Consider the following 15,192-nt stretch of genomic DNA (forward strand, 5'->3'; position numbering starts at 1 on the left):
AAGGGTTGGGGTCAATTCCATTTCAGTGGACTGAATTGAAATGAAATTGATCGCACGCACTGTACTGTGGGCACATACTCTGTCTTCATTTTGAAAGTACTGTACTTGCAAGTAAGTGACATGTAGAGTGAGACGAGCACAAACCGTGAGCATTTGACTTCCTAATTTCACCTCAGTGCTCCACTTTTGTGAAACCCTAAACCGTCATGACGCACACGTACAGTCTTCATGTGGCCCATCTCACAGTTTACAACTCACTGAACCCTAGCTGCAAGGCAAGTAGGGGACAGTATTATCTCCTAACTATAGCGTAGAGGTGCACTGTTAAAAAGACAACAAGGTCACGACTTGGAGGAGAATTCACATTCTGATCAGAGACGCATTCGAAAGTTCAATATAACAATATTTTACTTTTTTCATTGGTATTAACTTGGTATTTACTAGGAAATTATGTGGTATCAAAGGGTACTTTCTGGTACTTATTCAACACAATTAGAAACTACTTGTTACCTAATGATACCCAGTTGTGCTTGTTTTAATCAATCCTCAAGAAACAAGCACGTAAATCATTAAACTGTGTTATTACCACGTTATGTCGACTTTTTAAGTAATACCTGGTCATTTCGGTACCGTAAAGTGCTAACGAAATATTATGTTTACATCCAAAAGCACTGGGGTTCTCTTCTTTGTCATCTGACCAGGGGTGAAAGTAGATTGAATTTCTGCCCAGTACAGGACCTCCTATGTGTGCACGTGCTTAATCATAGAATTACATATAAAATCCCTATTAATTCAATAGGATCTCTGTGGGCCTAGTCATAAAGATTTGTCATGTAACTTTTTTAATGTATGACCTACTATTGTGGCATAAACACAACCAGTCATGATGTTCTCATCTGATTGTCAGTCACTTCAAAGGGCTCCTTTAGTAGGCTACCCATGCACGTTCATCCACTAGCAACATATTTCCAGCCTCCAAACAGTGGTGAATGGAAAGAGACATCTGTTACTCAAAACACCACAAAGTGTAATGACATTTTGGCGATTGTCATTAGGCCAGAATTTATGCATCCACTGCTGTCCGTGTGCGTCTCGGTGTCGGCCATTAATCTCTGCCTTGGCAAAATTTCAGTGTTCTCATCTAACCACATCGCATATTGGCGCGTAGGCTATACCACCCGTTTTCAAGTCCATTCACTCATTTTTCATGCCTCTGACATGCGGTAGCCTAATGATAAATAAAGTAGCCTCCAGTTTTCTTCACATTTTGTTTTAATTATTGTGATAGGCTCATGTTTTACCGGTACGGCGTACCCCCACTATTTATTTTACCAGGACGCCGTACCGGACCGAACCGCCTTACTTTCACCCCTGACTCTTTATTCTGTTCTATTCATAAGACATTCTTCTTCATTTCTTTTTATTCCCTCCATCCAGCTGTCAGCTCCAGCGTTGACCTACGACCCCTCGTTCTCCCTCTGGCCCTTAGCACCGTGGTCTCCGTGCTCCTTGCTCACTCACACACTTCTCTCTTCTCCTAACACTGGGTGGACAGTTAGAGAGAGAGGAGGGAGAGAGAGACAGATAAAAAGAGAAGAGGAGAGCAGTATAACACGAAATCACAGCAAACTAGAGAGCAGACAGCTACACTTCCTGCTCACTGTCACAGAGACATCCACAGCAACCAATCACAGAGACGAGAAGCCCTTCCCTCCGGATGCACTAAACAACAACAACTCACAAGGCCCTGGATCACAACAACAACAACTCGCAAGGCCCTGGATCACAACAACAACAACAACTCGCAAGGCCCTGGATCACAATGGAAAAAGCCCCCCAAAAGACTATTTTTACTCACGTAAACTTTAGCTAGACAGAAGAAAGTCGGTATATTTCATTTAACAAACAGCCTAGTGAGTTAGTGCTAGATAAAGCGTATTTTTTCAATGAGATGTGAGGGCATAGTTTGCCCTACATTTATCTTTGATGGCAAAGCTTGGTTGCCAAAGTGATTAAAACAATGATTTTATCATTATTTATGTGTGAAGTCAAAGGCCGTGTATGTGAATCGATTACCTGTTCACCACTCAGCCCCTAATCCCCTACTCTGAAAATACTGTATGAGTCTCAATAACATATAAAGTAATGCTCTGGTTGATGTGCCTTGACTACCAAAGGGTTTGGTCACACTGCCATTCTACATGCCTACTCATGTGCCAGCCTCAATCAGAAACAGTTCTAAAATAACTTGTATGTTTAAAATGATACTCCAAGAAACATTTGTTTGAAAAATAATGAATATTGTGAAAGTTAAATTACTTCTCAAAATGTTTTTTAATTTAATTTTGTGCACAACATACATTTTGTAAAAAACGATTTAGGTCCAGTTCTCCAGACCGATTTCATTATGAGCTAAATAGCAAAGTGACCTGGGTCAAAATGTTCTCAGCACATGAAATAAGTAATGTTTTTGTACAATGACACAGAAAGAAGCTAATCCCACTCCATATAGCTAGCAATAACAATTTATGTTAGACAATATTGGAGTATCTCATAACATTTTCATTATGTACAAATCTATACTGAACAAAAATATAAACGCAACATGTAAAGTGTTGGTCCCATGTTTCATGAGCTGAAATAAAATATCCCAGAAATGTTCCATATGCACAAAAAGCTTATTTCTTTCCAATTTTGTGCACAAATTTGTTTACATCCCTGTTAGTGATAATTTCTCCTTTGCCAAGATAATCCATCCACCTGACAGGTGTGGCATATCAAGAAGCTGATTAAACAGCATGATCATTACAGAGGTGCACCTTGTGCTGGGGACAATAAAAGGCCACTCTAAAATCTGCAGTTTTGTCACACAACACAATGCCACAGATGTCTCAAGTTTTGAGGGAGCGTGCAATTTGCATGCTGACTGCAGAATTGTCCACCAGAGGTGTTGCTAGGTAATTTAATGTTAATTTCTATACCATAAGCCATTTTAGAGAATTTGGCAGTACGTCCAACCGGCCTCACAACTGCAGACCCCGTGTATGGCATTGTGTGGGCGTGCGGTTTGCTGATGTCAGCGTTGTGAACATAGTGCCCCATGGTGGCGGTGGGGTTATGGTATGGGCAGGTATAAGCTACAGATAACGAACACAATTGCATTTTATCAATGGCAATTTGAATGCACAGAGATACCGTGACGAGATCCTGAGGCCCATTGTTGTGCCATTCATCCACTGCCATCACCTCATGTTTCAGCATGATAATGTCGCAAGGATCTGTACACAATTTCTGGAAGCTGAAAATGTCCCAGTTCTTCCATGGCCTGCATACTCACCAGACCTGTCACCAATTGAGCTTGTTTGGGATGCTCTGGATCGACATGTACGACAATGTGTTCCAGTTCCTGCCAATATCCAGCAACTTCGCACAGCCATTGAAGAGGAGCGGGACAACATTCCACAGGCCACAATCAACAGCCTGATCAACTCTATGCGAAGGAGATGTGTCAAGCTACATGAGGCAAATGGTGGTCACACCAGACACTGACTGGTTTTCTGATCCATGCCCCTATGTTTTTTTTATTTTAAAGGTATCTGTGAACAACAGATGCACATCTGTATTCCCAGTCATGTGAAATACAGTGCCTTCGGAAAGTATTCAGACCCCTTGACTTTTTCCACATTTTGATACGTTACAGCCTTGTTCTAAAATTGATTAAATTGTTTTTTTCCCTCATCAATCTACACACAATACCCCATAATGAAAAGCAAAAACAGGTTTTTAGACATTTTCCTCATTTATAAAATAAAATATGAAATATTACATTTACATAAGTATTCAGACCCTTTACTCAGTACTTTGTTGAAGCACCTTTGGCAGCGATTACAGCCTTGAGTCTTCTTGGGTATGACGCTACAAGCTTGGCACACTGTATTTGGGGAGTTTCTCCCATTCTTCTCTGCAAATCCTCTAAAGCTCTGTCAGGTTGGATGGGGAGCGTTGCTGCACAGCTATTTTCAGGTCTCTCTAGAGATGTTCGATCAGGTTCAAGACAGGGCTCTGGCTGGGCCACTCAGGGACATTCAGAGACTTGTCCCGAAGCCACTCCTGCGTTGTCTTGGCTGAGTGCTTAGGGTCGTTGTCCTGTTGGAAGCTGAACCTTTGCCCCAGTCTGAGGTCCTGAGCGCTCTGAAGCAGGTTTTCATTAAGGATCTTTCTGTACTTTGCTCCGTTCATCTTTGCCTCGATCCTGACTAGTCTCCCAGTCCCTGCCGCTGAAAAACATCCCCACAGCATGATACTGCCACCACGCTTCACCGTAGGGATGGTGCCAGATTTCCTCCAGACGTGACGCTTGGCATTCAGGCCAAAGAGTTCAATCTTAGTTTCATCAAACCAGAGAATCTTGTTTCTCATGGTCTAAGAGTCTTTAGGTGCCTTTTGGCAAACTCCAAGCGGACTGTCATGTGCCTTTTACTGAGGAGTGGCTTCCGTCTGGCCACTCTACCATAAAGGCCTGATTGGTGGAGTGCTGCAGAGATGGTTGTCCTTCTGGAAGGTTCTCCCATTTCCACAGGGGAACTCTAGAGCTCTGTCAGTGACCATCGGGTTCTTGGTCACCTCCCTGACCAAGGCCCTTCTCCCACGATTGCTCAGTTTTTCTAAAAACCTGTTTTCTCTTTGTCATGATGGGGTATTGTGTGTAGATTGCAGAGGATTTTTATTTATTTAATCAATTTTAGAATAAGGCTGTAACGTAAAAAAAAAAGTGGAAAAAGTCAATGGGTCTGAATACTAGATTATGGCCTTATGAATTCATTTCAATTGACTAATTTACTTATATGAACTGTAACTCAGTACAATCTTTTAAATTGTTGCATGTTGCATTTATATTTTTGTTTAGTATACATATTGTTAGTACAGGCTTTTTTTATGTGATATTGTATGAATTTCAAATGGCCTTTCAATATTGAGTTTGCTAATTAATTGACCAAAAAAGACAGCAAGACGAGGCAATTATCCCATTTTAGAGAAGCAATACAATTTCAAGAATAAACGGAACAGTTCTCATAATTGACCATTGTGTCTCTGTTTTGTCTCTTCAAAAGTTGCACATAGGCCTACATGCCTTCATGCTTCAACGATTTTATAAAACCATAAACTAAATTAATTATATGCTAAACGTAGGCTATGTGAAAGAGCTACAAATGTTAACATGCTTACCGCTAATTTGATGTTGTACAGTTGTGCAATAAATAGGCACGAATTTGGACTATAGGTGAGCATGTGCATGAGTATCCCGTTGCCAAGACGACTGCTTGATAGGCGGGTCTAAAAGACTTTAAAAACGAAAATAGACCTAGCTAATGTACATGCATGCAATGTACACAGCGCGCAAGGACACGGCAACTTTACCGCTATCTTGATGGAAGGTGGAATATTATATATAATGTGCAGATATAGATAAGAGAAAAATAAATATTGGTTTGACATCGACGCAGATGATACATTTGAGTTTTGGACACTGCATAAAAGTGCAGACTTCGAAGGTGAGAGAGAACCTACTTCTATGTAGCCTACTGTACAGTAATAGCTTATTGCAATGATGTAACTGGCTTAGAGTAAATCTAACGTTGGTTACCGACCTGGTTCCATGTAAAAGGGCATAAGTGGACAAGACTACTGTTACTATGATACGTTTTAACCCCCTCCAATTTATTGCACCTACTAGGCCAGCTGTCTTTCCAACCTGCAGACTTTGTTTATAGCAACGACGACTACAGCAACAGGTGTTTGTTTGAGTTGATTTTGATTTATGCATTAGCAACAATCACATTGGCAGCAGATGTGTTTCCTTGTCAGCCTTGTAGTTACATAGCCTATCAATTGTACACATTTGTGACTACCACAAAAATGGGTCAGGTGTTCCATTCTCCATTAGTGTGCCTGTGTTCTACTTCCTCTCTCAACTGATACTGTGTGTGTAAGCTGAGAGGAGTTAAACTGCTATGAGATTCAGCCTTGTGTGTGTGTAGCATGTAAAGTGTGCGTGTGTTCCTCCTGTCCATCCTACACGCATCTGTTCAACACAGCAGATCTGATTTAGATCGTAACTGACAGCTCTATTGGCTGCATCTTAGGGGGGTCCAACTCCTTTTCCTCGGACCAACACACTGACACTCTTGTTTCCTTGCTCCCTTCCAGTCTGCGTATCCCCCCCTGCTGACCTCTCCGCTCCAGCATGTCTCGAGTGTCCTCCACCCCCAGGTACAGCCCCGGATCCAACCTCCTGGGCCACTACAGCGACTATGAGCCCACCGTGGGCTACCCCCTACGGGGACCAGAGCTTCTCCAGCTCTCCTCCCACTCCTCCTCCAGGTACGCAATCTCCACCTCCAGGCACCTGGGCCTCACCAGCCCCAGCCACAACCACAGAGAGCCAGAGAGGGGGAGAGCCCAGCTACCCCTCCCTAGGATCGAGGCCCCCCAGGCTGGTCGGCGCAGTGAAAGCTCCAGCCGAGCTTTGGTGGGGGCGCGTGTAAACATCAACGGGGCAAGTAGGGGTCTCTCGCCGTCCCATCCGGCGTACCTCACGGTGTCCACCTTGCCCCTGTCCCGCCGGCATCGCTCGGTCAGCCAGTCGGTCTTCACCCAGGACTTGGCCTCCATGGGGCTGTCAGACCAGCCGCCCCGCCCTGCCAGCAGAGGACTGAGTCCAGCCAGAGCCGACCACTATAGCTCCTCCTACTGGGTCTCTGAGGTGAGTTAGTGGGGCGGAAGTACTGAACATGTTCTATGCACATCCACGGACGGTGGAACAATTCTTTCACAGAGGGTGCAGGATAATTGTTTTTTTGTTGCCTGATTTTATATTTTTCACCATATAGTTTCCAACATTTGGTAGGCTATTTCTTAGTCAATAAATACTTCATACTCTGAGAGCCGATCTGTAGTTGATTCATAGTGCCTTTTAAAGGGGCACATCAGATAAAGGTAAAGATGGCAATACGACTTGGATGTTCCATGGTGGCATAGGGTACTAGCTTTGCTTGCCATGCCTCTTCGCCCTCAAGACAGGGCTGGTGGTGAAAGCTTACACAAGGACACTGAGGTGAAATAATTGAGGTATTTATGCAATTCTCACTGTACACCACTAGATGGTATCCTTCTCTATGTCCAGCAGAGGGCAACAAAATACTATATTATACAGTAGCAGGGTTCTCCCCAGGATTTTTTTAATAAGGTGGTGCTGCTGAGTACGGCATTTTTGAACACCTGTAATTTCCTGCAATCTAGAGCAAAACATACTCTATTAGGGTGTGGTTTCTGGCCTTGAATAATAACAAATAAAGTACCAAAAATGTCTACTTTTATATTTTTATTATTTTTACATAGTGGTGCAGCCAGTCCACAAAGTGGCGCAGCGCCCCTCTTACATTCTTTGGGGAGAACCCTGAGTAGTACCAAAGTAGTAGAGAACAAAGTAGCGCTGAACAACTTCAACCCTTCACACAAAACGTCCATTGACACCAACATATGATTTCCGGCAAACTTTGAGTTATGCGCAATTGCGCATTTCTCTCAAGTTAGGATTCAACCCTGTATTCTAAGCATCTAGGCAGGTTTTGAGGCCCCACATTTAGAATCCCCTGAAAATAATTTGTAAATTGTGAGGAAACTACATTTTTATTCACCTCACTGTCCTCAATTGTAAATGTCCCTGAAAGACTAGAATGATATGCAAAACAGAATGCAAAGCTGCCACAACATTTCTACTCACAAAATGTTCTGACCACATTATTACTCATATTATACCTACTATACAGAGGACTTAGAAACCCCTCCCTGTATTAGAGAACTGCATTCAAATCACCTTTGATTGATGTGATGTTATTTAAATTAAACATTCTAGGTGAGGCAGGGTGTGCTCTTTTCCCCCACCCCTCTCTCTCTCTGTCTCTCGCTCTCTCTCTCAATTGAATTCAATTCAATTTAAGGGCTTTATTGGCATGGGAAACATATGTTAACATTGCCAAAGTAAATGAAGTAGAGAGTAAACAAAAGTGAAATAAACAAAAACATTTAACAGTAAACATTACACTCAGAAGTTCCAGAATAATAAATAATAATAATAATAATAATAATAAGACATTTCAAATGTCATATATGTATATATACAGTGTTGTAACAATGTGCAAATAGTTAAAGTACAAATGGGAAAATAAATAAACATCAATATGGGTTGTATTTACAATGGTGTTTGTTCTTCACTGGTTGCCCTTTTCTTGTGGCAACAGGTCACAAATCTTGCTGCTGTGATGGTGTGGTATTTCACCCAGTAGATATGGGAGTTTATCAAAATTGGGTTTGTTTTCGAATTCTTTGTGGATCTGTGTAATCTGAGGGAAATATGTTTCTCTAATATGGTCATACATTTGGCAGGAGGTTAGGAAGTGCAGCTCAGTTTCCACCTCATTGTGTGGGCAGTGTGCACATAGCCTGTCTTCTCTTGAGAGCCAGGTCTGCCTACGGCGGCCTTTCTCAATAGCAAGGCTATGCTCACTGAGTCTGTACATAGTCAAAGCTTTCCTTAAGTTTGGGTCAGTCACAGTGGTCAGGTATTCTGCCACTGTGTACTCTCTGTTTAGGGCCAAATAGCATTCTAGTTTGCTCTGTTTTTTTGTTTAATTCTTTCCAATGTGTCAAGTAATTCCCTTTTTGTTTTCTCATGATTTGGTTGGGTCTAAATGTGTTGTTGTCCTGGGGCTCTGCGGGGTCTCTCTCTCTCTCTCTCTCTCTCTCTCTCTCTCTCTCTCTCTCTCATATATGAAGTGATTTGTGTTGATGTAGGTATGTTTTGAATATTCTGGCCTTGCCTTACATAAGCGTGTGTACTCACAGTGTGACCTGAGGAGGGGCCACTACTTCAGAATGAGAGAATGACAACTTAGACAAAGACTGAGATATATAGACTGTAGACATTCAGCCTCTGCCATAGTCCTAATACAGTGCCTTGCGAAAGTATTCACCCCCCTTGGCATTTTTCCTATTTTGTTGCCTTACAACCTGGAATTTTTGGGGGTTTGTATCATTTGATTTACACAACATGCCTACCACTTTGAAGATGCAAAATATTTTTTATTGTGAAACAAACTTGAGCGTGCATAACTATTCACCCCCCCAAAGAGAATACATTGTAGAGCCACCTTTTGCAGCAATTACAGCTGCAAGTCTCTTGGGGTATGTCTCTATAAGCTTGGCACATCTAGCCACTGGGATTTTTTCCCATTCTTCAAGGCAAAACTGCTCCACCTCCATCAAGTTGGATGGGTTCTGCTGGTGTACAGCAATCTTCAAGTCATACCACATATTCTCAATTGGATTGAGGTCTGGGCTTTGACTAGGCCATTCCAAGACATTTAAATGTTTCCCCTTAAACCACTCAAGTGTTGCTTTAGCAGTATGCTTAGGGTCATTGTCCTGCTGGAAGGTGAACCTCCATCCCAGTCTCAAAACTCTGGAAGGCCGAAACAGGTTTCCCTCAAGAATTTCCCTGTATTTAGCGCCATCCATCATTTCTTCAAATCTGACCAGTTTCCCAGTCCCTGCCGATGAAAAACATCCCCACAGCATGATGCTGCCACCACCATGCTTCCCTGTGGGGATGGTGTTCTCGGGGTGATGAGAGGTGTTGGGTTTGCGCCAGACATAGCGTTTTCCTTGAGTACCTTCTTCCATATGTTTGGGGAGTCTCCCACATGCCTTTTGGCGAACACCAAACATGGTTGCTTATTTTTTTCTGTAAGCAATGGTTTTTTTCTGGCCACTCTTCCGTAAAGCCCAGCTCTGTGGAATGTAAGGCTTAAAGTGGTCCTATGGACAGATACTCCAATCTTCGCTGTGGAGCTTTGCAGTGCCTTCAGGGTTATCTTTGGTCTCTTTGTTGCCTCTCTGATTAATGCCCTCCTTGCCTGGTCCATGAGTTTTGGTGGGCGGCCCTCTCTTGGCAGGTTTGTTGTGGTGCCATATTCTTTCCATTTTTTAAATAATGCATTTAATGGTGCTCTATGGGATGTTCAAAGTTTTGGATATTTTTTTATAACCCTGATCTGTACTTAGATTTTAGATTTACATTTTAGTCATTTAGCAGACGCTCTTATCCAGAGCGACTTACAGTTAGTGAGTGCATACATTATTTCATACTGGCCCCCCGTGGGAATCGAACCCACAACCCTGGCGTTGCAAACGCCATGCTCTACCAACTGAGCTACACAGGGCCACAACTTTGTTCCTGACCTGTTTGGAGAGCTCCTTGGTCTTCATGGTGCCGCTTGCTTGGTGGTGCCCCTTGCTTAGTGGTGTTGCAGACTCTGGGGCCTTTCAGAACAGGTGTATATATACTGAGATCATGTGGCAGATCATGTGACACTTAGATTGCACACAGGTGGACTTTATTTAACTAATTATGTGACTTCTGAAGGTAAATGGTTGCACCAGATCTTATTTAGGGGCTTCATAGCAAAGGGGGTGTATACATATGCAACCACCACTTTTCCGTTATTTATTTTTTTGAATTTTTTGAAACTAGTTATTTTTTTAATTTCACTTCACCAATTTGGACTATTTTGTGTATGTCCATTACATGAAATCCAAATAAAAATCCATTTAAATTATATGTTGTAATGCAACAAAATAGGAAAAACACCAAGGGGGATGAATACTTTTGCAAGGCACTGTAGATTGTATTTATACAGGGTTTTATACAGCCTTTTCAAGGGTTGAGTGGAGGGAGTTCATTTTGACCTTTATGTCCAAGTAGGTAAGGTTACTTGGTTTCAAAGCAATTTTTAAAATTGTAAGGGAGGACTGTCCTCATTCACAGTGACATTCACAACAACATGTCGTTAGCCTGGTTGTATTATCATCAAGTGACATTGACTATGAGCTGAATTGAATGTATGATTTAGCCTTGATGGAGAGGTTAATTTATGGTTGTTTGGATATGGGGGGATGTAGTGGTAAAAGATAGGTGGATAAACCCTGAGCACCGTGGGCCAATAGGTGGGTAAACCCTAAATGCATAAAAACACTAGTGTAAGAGGTGGGAGAACCCTGTTCACAAAATAAGGTGTATCTACCCCCCACTACATCATTGGTTATCGGGGGTTTGTTGTTTGTTTTGACAGTTGGTTTCTCAGTTGTATAATCATTCTAGATGAGATTATGTATGACTATTAATCCATATCTTGCTAGTGGCCAATGTGTCATCTAGCCTGATCTACTGTTTTGCTGTCTTGTTTGGTTGCCGGGGGGATGATACCTCACCTAGCACAAGTACAACAGGATTCCCTGGTAGGGCTTTTCCATCAGAGGCTTCCCTGGAATCGTGTGTGGGTCCCAAAAGGCACTCTATCTCTATGTAGTGCACTATAAAAGGAATAGGGTGCCATTTGGGATGCAGAGCATGTGATGTATGGAGTAATCCCATGAATAATAGTCATGACTGGTGTTCTCTCTCTCTGATGTAAGCACAGAGGGAGTGGGTGTGTTGGTGTGGATGTTTGCATATTTCTGCATGCCTGCAGTATGGGAATGTCTTTTAAATTCTGTGAATGTATTGTAATGTATACTAAGGTGTGCTTGTGTGTACATCAATATTATTCTGTGTGTGTGTGTCTGGGGGGTGTGTGTGTGCATGCGTGCGTGCGTGCGTGCGTTTGTGTGTGCATGCAGCCATGCACCCATATGCATATTTCCATGGAAGTTTGCATTTCAGTCTTATTACTTACGTGTGTTGTCAATTTAGGTTTTTACGGCATTTCTGTAATGTTTCTGATTTTACAACCATTCTTAGAGACCTTATCATCAATGAGGCACATTCTGTCTTTACTGTTGTTGTTACCAGTGTTTCCAGAGAGACACCACACCTCTTCCCTTTCCTTCATAGAGAAGGAATGAGACCATAGTCATGTTCATTAGGCACCAAATGGAAGAAACCAACTGAAACTGTGAGCACTACTTGGACTATAGGTAGTGGAATTGTCACCAAAATGAAAAATTGTTTCCATGATTATTTTTTACAGAAATACACTATATATACAAAGGTATGTGGACACCCCTTCAAATTAGTGGATTCGGCTATTTCAGCCACACCTGTTATTGACAGGTGTATAAAATCGAGCACACAGCCATGCAATCTGCATAAACAAACATTGGCAGTTGAATGGCCTTACTGAAGAGTTCAGTGACTTTCAATGTGACATCGTCATAGGATGCTTTCCAACAAGTCAGTTTGTCAAATTTCTGCCCTGCTAGAGCTTCCCTGGTCAACTGTAAGTGCTGTTATTGTGAAGTGGAAACATCTAGGAGCAACAACGGCTCAGCCGCGAAGTGGTAGGCCACACAAGCTCAAAGAACGGGACCGCCAAGTGCTGAAGCGCGTAACATGTAAAAATCGTCTAAGGCACTGCATCGCAGTGCTAGCTGTGCCACTAGAGATCCTGGTTCGAGTCCAGGCTCTGTCGCAGCTGGCCGCGACCAGGAGACCCATGGGCGGCGCACAATTGGTCCAGCGTCGTCCAAGGTAGGGGAGAGTTTGGCCGGCAGGGATGTGGGTTCGTTTCCCACGGGGGGCCAGTATGAAAAAAAAAAAAAAATAAACATGTATGCATTCACTAACTGTAAGTCGCTCTGGATAAGAGCGTCTGCTAAATGACTAAAATGTACATGTAAAATGTGTATAGCTTGCCGGCATTGGACTCTAGAGCAGTGGAAACGCGTTCTCTGGAGTGATGAATCATGCTTCACCATCTGGCAGTCCGACGGACTAGTCTGGGTTTGGCGTATTTACATTTAGCAGACGCTCTTATCCAGAGCGACTTACAAATTGGTGCATTCACCTTATGTTGCCAGTGGGACAACCACTTTACAATTTATTTTTAAATGCCCCAATGGATAGTGCCAACTGTAAAGTTTGGTGGAGGAGGAATAATCGTCTGTGGCTGTTTTTCATGGTTCGGGCTAGGCCCCTTAGTTCAAGTGAAGGGAAATCTTAAAGCTACAGCATACAATGACATTCAAGACAATTCTGTGCTTCCAACTTTGTGGCAACCGTTTGGGGAAGGCCCTTTCCTGTTTCAGCATGACAATGCCCCTGTGCACAAAGCGAGGTCCATACAGAAATAGTTTGTCGAGATCGGTGTGGAAGAACTTGACTGGCCTGCACAGAGCCCTGACCTCAACCCCATCGAAGTAGTGGAAAGCCTTCCCAGAAGAGTGGAGGCTATTATAGCAGCAAAGGGGGGACCAACTCCATATTAATGCCTATGATTTTGGAATGAGATGTTCGATGAGCAGGTGTCCACATACTTTTGGTCATGTAGTGTATATTCAGTTCCCACTGTATGCTGCCTCTAAAATATATTTGTCATTTAAAATCTGGGTGAGCCTTCAGCTTTCCTTACCCAGAGAGATCTTTCCTGGAGTGACACAGTAATTGGGGATTTGGGTTGGACTCGTTTAGACAGGCAGCCCAATTCTGATCTTTGTTTTAGCTAATTGGTCTTTTAACCAGCTCTGAAAAAGATCTGATGTGAAAAGATCTGTGATTGGTCAAAAGGCCAATTAGTGGAATAAAGATCAGAATTGGGCTGCCTGTTTAAACGCAGCCAAAGTGTGTCCTAGTACAATACAGTATATTGACGTGGTGAGGTGACATCAGTAGGGTGAGGACTGGCGGGTTCAATTTTGTGCCTTGAATCACATCCAGGCTTATAAGTGATTGGCGGTGTGACAAAGGCTGTGTGTGTGTGCGTGTGTGTGCGCGTGTGTGTGTGTTTGCAATCTAATGTACAGTGTGTGTTTGTGTGTGTGTGCATATACACATACACGTGTGTGTGTGTGTGCGTGCAATCATATGTATGTGTGTGTGTCTGTGTTTGTGCATAGACGTGTGTGCGCGTGTGTGTGCGTGTAATGTTATGTACTGTGTGTGTGTGTGTGTGTGTGAGATCAAGGACCTCTCACTTACGACAGATATCAGCTACCATCCACACATCCAATCCTGCCTGATTCATCAGCAAAGTACGAGTTACGTGGCTGTGGCATTGGACTCTGCCCAGCACACACTTAATGACTGTAGGCCACCCAGCTATAAGCTGTAAACTTTACCTGTCTCCATGGAGGGCTGTATAGAGCTGTAAAGTTTAGAAGGACAAATCAAGGCTACAATTGCTGCTCTCCTCTGCACTTTTCTGTGTTACACTAGCTATATAGCTTGATGTCAAGGCCAATGGGTTCTCCTAGGACGACGGCTTCTAGTCTAACTAGCAGGGCTCATTCATGGTTCCTGTGTGTGTGTGTGTGTGTGTGTGTGTGTGTGAGAGAGAGAGAGAGCGCGTGCGTGTGCGTGACCATGACCATTAACCTGCTCTTTGATGTAAATGTCCACCTCTGACAGAACCCAGAGAGACCAGAGACTGGTGAGGTCCATGTGGGATCTAGCACGTATGCAATGAACTGCCCAGACACCTGAATGCTCTCGCTGTCTATCTTACCTTCTTGTACAAAAGCTGAAGAACATAGGCACATCCAGGTACTTTTTGCAGGTGCTGGAGTTATAGGTGAATTCATGTAAAATAAAAGGAAAACACTGCACACTGCTGCTCATGCTCCCAGGTGATTTTATTATAACAACGTTTCGACCCTTAGGGCTTCATCAGGCATCCATATCGGTATCAAATCCAAATCCAAATCAAATTTTATTTGTCACATACACGTGTTTAGCAGATGTAGTGTGTAGCGAAATGCTTGTGCTTCTAGCTCCGACAGTGCAGTAATATCTAACAATTTCACAACATATACCCAATACACACAAAAAAGTAAGGAATGGGATTTAAGAATATATACATATATGGACAAGCAATGACAGAGCGGCATGGACTAAGATACAGAAGAATATTATAGAATAGAAAGCAGTAAAGACATATGAGATGAGTAGTGCAAGATATGTAAACATTATTAAAGTGACTAGTGTTCCCTTTCTTAAAGTGGCCAGTGATTTCAATAGGCAGCAGAAGCCTCTAATGTGCTAGTGATGGCTATTTAACAGTCTGATGGCCTTGAGATAGAAGCTGTTTTTCATTCTCTCGGTCCCAGCTTTGATGCACCTGTGCTGACCTCGCCTTCTGG

At 42.8% G+C, this 15,192-nt stretch overlaps 1 protein-coding gene across 1 annotated transcript in view; it reads left to right on the plus strand.

Moving 5' to 3' along the window:
* Positions 1 to 1,915, plus strand: part of LOC311142487 (alpha-tectorin-like) — a 92,671-nt gene extending 90,756 nt beyond the window's left edge. Inside the window, exon 32 of the mRNA XM_084178139.1 lies at positions 1,438 to 1,915. Within this exon, the coding sequence (XP_084034265.1) occupies positions 1,438 to 1,541 (104 nt within the window). The 3' untranslated portion in view covers positions 1,542 to 1,915. The remainder of the gene's footprint in view (positions 1 to 1,437) is intronic.
* The last annotated feature ends 13,277 nt before the right edge of the window (positions 1,916 to 15,192 follow it).

Source organism: Coregonus lavaretus (assembly GCF_964263955.1).
Source record: "Coregonus lavaretus genome assembly, chromosome: 15".
In the NCBI taxonomy this organism is placed as follows: Eukaryota; Metazoa; Chordata; class Actinopteri; order Salmoniformes; family Salmonidae; genus Coregonus; species Coregonus lavaretus.